At 52.0% G+C, this 5000-nt stretch overlaps 1 protein-coding gene across 1 annotated transcript in view; it reads left to right on the forward strand.

Moving 5' to 3' along the window:
* Positions 1 to 5000, forward strand: part of LOC308171394 (N-acetyllactosaminide beta-1,3-N-acetylglucosaminyltransferase 2-like) — a 14110-nt gene that overhangs the window by 8445 nt on the left and 665 nt on the right. Inside the window, exons 2-3 of the mRNA XM_080546236.1 lie at positions 1084 to 1284; positions 4301 to 5000. The exon at positions 4301 to 5000 is cut by the window's right edge and continues 665 nt beyond it. Of these exons, the coding sequence (XP_080402362.1) occupies positions 4313 to 5000 (688 nt within the window). The 5' untranslated portion in view covers positions 1084 to 1284; positions 4301 to 4312. The remainder of the gene's footprint in view (positions 1 to 1083; positions 1285 to 4300) is intronic.

Here is a 5000-nt window from a genome sequence, read left to right on the forward strand (position 1 = left end):
GGCTACCTGCCTCTCTAACCTCTAGACTACCTGCCTCTCTAACCTCTAGACTACCTGCCTCTCTAACCTCTAGGCTACCAGCCTCTCTAACCTCTAGGCTACCTGCCTCTCTAACCTCTAGACTACCCGCCTCTCTAACCTCTAGACTACCTGCCTCTCTAACCCCTGGGACTAGCTGCCTCTCTACCTGCCCAACCCCCCCTCAACCTAATTATATTAGGCATTTAAAGATTTAAAGTAGATTATGAATTAAAACAACACCACTACACAGCGCCAGTACCACACCCCGGCTGGTGTTCTGGCCAGATTAGGAGCAGTTTGGGTCCTACCGGGCCTGTGTAAGCATGTGGAATTACTGATCCCTGCTGTGGCATAAATAACCTATTTCCTGACGAGGGTTAGGGGGGAGGCTGGCGGAGGCTGAGATCGGAGGACGGGCTCATTGTAGGCCTAAATGAGTTCAGCCTCTGATTTCTCCCTCCAGCAGCCTCTCGCCCTGCTTCTGCTCATTATAATGACTCTGAACGTTGCATCTGGGCCACCGACCTGATTATTATTATTATATTAGGAGTTATATTTGGAAACGGAAGTAGAGGTTGTTAGTGATTGTCTGTGTTCCAGGGATTAGTCGGGGCCCTAGTTGACATATTTCTGACTGTGTGACTATAATAATAATAATAATAATAATAATAATAATAATAATAATAACTTTATTTCCTGCAAACGTTGCAGCTCAAAGTGCTTTAATCATTATATAATCTTAATTGAATTATTTTGTAATTTAAATGCAATATTAAAAGGATGGGTTTTTTATAATCTTAATTTAATTATTTAGTCATTTAAAGGCAATATTAAAAAGAGGGGTTTTTAGTCTTGACTTGAACATATTTGCTGAGGTTGTGTTTTTGTGTGTGTTTGTTTCCCTGGCGGTTGCTTATGATCATAACAACTTTGTGTAAAAAGTTTCAGTTACACGCCTGACCCCCTGACATTTGCAAACAGTGTCCATTGTGTCCATTGATTGTTTGTGGTTCCAGGGATTAGTCAGACCCCGGTTGACAGTGGTTGTGTTGTGTTTTCCAGGTGGCCGTAGGAGGCGGAGCTGAGTCCTGGTGCCCCCTCCCCCTCCCCTAAGCCCCGCCCCCTCCATTAGGTCCACCTGGCCCCACCCCCTCTGTCTGTCTGGCCCCGCCCCCTCCCCTAGACCCCGCCCCCGACATGGGGTAAGAGGACCAGGAGACCACTGGAACAGACCCGTCAGTTACCTGCTAATACACACAACAGGTAAATACATCCTAACACACACACATGTAACTAACATCTAATACACACAACAGGTAAATACATCCTGACACACACAACAGGTAACTAGCGTCCTACTGCACACAGGTAACTGATATCCTACTCTACACAGGTAACTAACATCCTACTGTACACAGGTAAATGTATCCCGGCAGTAGATACATTCAACTTTAGGTAAACTATTTTGAGGTGTCTCAGGTGTCAAAGCGATGAGCTTCAATCCAGATGTGAATAACATGAATGAGGCTCTGTAACGAGGCCAGGGTATCACTCTGTGGGTGGCTCAAACCCCGGCTGACCACACAAAGAGGTGTCCTTGAGCAAGGCACTGAACCCATAATTGCTACAGGGTCGCCGTCTATGGCTCTGACCCCTCTGTGCCTAGAGGATAAAAGACCAAATTCCAACCATTCAACAACTGACTGACAAGTTGATTGCATGGCAATAAAACTATTATTATTATTATTATTATATTTCACTGACGAGGCTTGGGCCTAATCCTAGACTAACAAGCATCTTCAAAGGAGTTTTCTCACACATCGAAAGTGTGATTTAGTCCAGGACTGCGCTTTAAACCCTGACTGTGAAACAGCCCCTGAATCTACTAAACACAGAGACGTGCTGTGGCCAGTAATTGGTAGCATGAGAATTAAAATTGACAACGCGTGACGCCTGCCTGTCTGGCATTGTAGCAAGCAGTGAGTAGGAGGGAGAGGGGAGGGAGAGGGGGGAGGGGGAGGGACAGAGCAAAGGAGGGAGGGAGGGAGGGAGAGGAGGGACAGAGGGAAGGAGGGAGGGAGAGGGGAGGGAGGGAGGGGGAGGGAGAGAGAAGGGAGAGGAGGGAGGGAGGGAAGGAGGGAGGGAGGTAGGGAGGGAGGGAGGGAGAGAGAAGGGAGAGGAGGGAGGGGGAGGGACAGAGAAGGGAGAGAGGAGGGAGGGGGAGGGAGGGGGAGGGACAGAGAAGGGAGAGAGAAGGGAGAGGAGGGGGAGGGGAGGGAGAGGGGAGGGAGAGGAGGGAGGGGGAGGGACAGAGCGAAGGAGGGAGGGAGGGAGGGGAGGGAGAGAGAAGGGAGAGGAGGGAGAGGGGAGGGAGAGAGAAGGGAGGGGAGGGAGAGGAGGGAGGGGGAGGGACAGAGCGAAGGAGGGAGGGAGGGAGGGACGGGGGAAGGAGGAAATAAACAAGGGATGAAGTAGAAAAATGTGCACGGCTCATTCCTGGAGGATTAGGAGAGAAAAGCGGGCTGGTATGCAGATGGCTTCCCGAGCTGGCGGGTGCTGCCTCGCTCACGGCCCGGAGACGCCCTGGGACAGACAGGGGAGAGGACACCTCCCTGGGACAGACACCCAGGGGACAGGACACCAAGGCCCCTGGGACAGACAGGGGACAGACAGGGGACAGGACACCTCCCTGGGACAGACAGAGGACAGGACACCTCCCTGAGACAGACAGGGGACAGACAGAGGAGAGGACACCTCCCTGAGACACACACCCAGGGGACAGGACACCAAGGCCCCTGGGACAGACAGAGGAGAGGACACCTCCCTGGGACAGACAGAGGAGAGAACACCAAGGCCCCTGGGACAGACAGAGGACACCTCACCTCCCTGAGACGCCCTGGGACAGACAGGGGAGAGGACATCAAGGCCCCTGGGACAGACAGACAGACAGAAGACCAAGGCCCCTGGGACAGACAGACAGACAGAGGACAGGACACCAAGGCCTCTCAGACAGACAGGGGACAGCCCTGGCAGGCTGGATCAAACCTCGGGCCTGGGCCTCGACTCTGTGTTCTGGTTGCATACTAACTCAGGCCTGGGCCTCGACCGAACTCTACTGGCTGGTTCAGGTCTCCGGTCTAGGCCTTGACTCTACTTCACTGGCTGGTTCAGACCTCAGGCCTGGGCCTGGGCCTGGGCCTTGACACTACTCTACTCTCCTCTAGTCTACTGTACTGTACTCTAATTCTACTCTACACTACTCTACTCTACTCTACTCTACTCTACGCTACTCTCCTCTCTTCTCTTCTCTTCTCCTCTCCTCTCTTCTCCTCTCCTCTCCTCTCCTCTCCTCTCCTCTCCTCTCCTCTCCTCTACTCTACTCTACTCTAACTCTCCTCTACTCTCTTCTCTTCTCCTCTCCTCTCCTCTCCTCTACTCTACTCTACTCTACTCTACTCTACTCTACTCTAACTCTCCTCTCCTCTCCTCTCCTCTCCTCTACATCTCTATAATGTTTTTGACTGTTCCCATGCCTCCAGGGTTTGTGGTGAGTCTGGCAGCGTCTCGTTATGGTCTCTGAATGCTTGCTCTTTACTTTATACTCCAGGCTTCTGTTTACAATGATCTCTTTTGTTTAGTTGTTTGTGTCTAGTCTTTCCTCGACAGGCCCCAGAGAGTTTCTCAGAGTAATTTCTGTTTTCTACAGTTTTCTAGTTTTGTTTTCTATTTTAGAAATATGTCAGATTAAACAACATCCGTACATAAACAACATCCGTACCCTGGACGCCTTTAAAACGGCCCTCAAGTCCCACCTGTTTGCCAAGACCTTCGGCCTCTAGTTTAATTGTTGTTTTTGTTTGCCTGACTGTTTCTCTGACTGTCTTTTGTCTTTTTTATTTTATTATTTTATTTCTTGTATCTCTGTAAAGCGACTTTGGTTTCCCCTGAAAGGCGCTATAATAAAATATTAGTTATTATTATTATATTATTATTGGTAGAGTTGGTAGAGTCGCCGTCTAATGATCACAAGGTTGGCAGATCGGCGGTTCGAGCCCCGGCTGGCTACATGTCGAAGTGTCCTTGGGCAAGACACTGAAACCTAAAACTGCTCCCAGTGAGCGGGCCAGCCGGCGCCTTGCATGGAGGCTTGCCACCATTGGTGTGTGAATGTGTGTGTGAATAAGTGCAGTCCATTTACCATTTACCATTTTTATGGATATTATTATTATTATTATAAATATGATTGATTATTATTAACTCTCTAATCTGTCCTCTGCAGGACCAGAGGGGGATGGTCAGGATGCAGACCCTTCGCAGGAAGTCAAAGTTCCTCTGCGTGACGATGACGCTCAACCTCTTCGTCTTCATCCTGGTGGGCGTGTCCCGGAACCTGGGCCAGGACAAGAGACAACAGAAGGTCCGCGTCCCGTCCAAGCGCTTCTGGCGGCCGCACGTGGTCAGCGGATCCTTCTGGAACCGGGAACAGGAGCGGCTGGACTACGTCAACAACCCCCTGATCCAATCGGCGCTCGCCAACGACTCCTCCCTGGCCCTCGAGCTCCTCCCCGATTGGCTGAACGACACCAGCCCGCTGAACCCGTGCGAGCCGGACCACAGCGTCACCACGCAGGTTGGCGACTACAACACCCTCCCGCCCCGGTTCCAGGACTTCCTGTTGCACATGCGCTGCAGGCGGTACCGCATGCTGATCGACCAGCCGGACGTGTGCGATAAGGGCGACCCGCCGTACCTCCTGTTGGCCATCAAGTCGCTGGCGCCTCACTTCGACCGGCGGCAGGCGATCCGCGAGTCGTGGGGCCGGGCGGGCGTCCTGGCCAACCGCACGGTGGCCACGGTCTTCCTGCTGGGCAACGCCACCGCCGTCGACCACTTCCCCGACCTGACGGACATGCTCCGCCACGAGGCCGGCCGCCACCGCGACCTCCTCCAGTGGGACTACAGGGACTCCTTCTTCAACC

Source organism: Nansenia antarctica (genome assembly GCF_963989245.1).
Source record: "Nansenia antarctica genome assembly, chromosome: 16".
NCBI classification, from domain to species: domain Eukaryota; kingdom Metazoa; phylum Chordata; class Actinopteri; order Argentiniformes; family Microstomatidae; genus Nansenia; species Nansenia antarctica.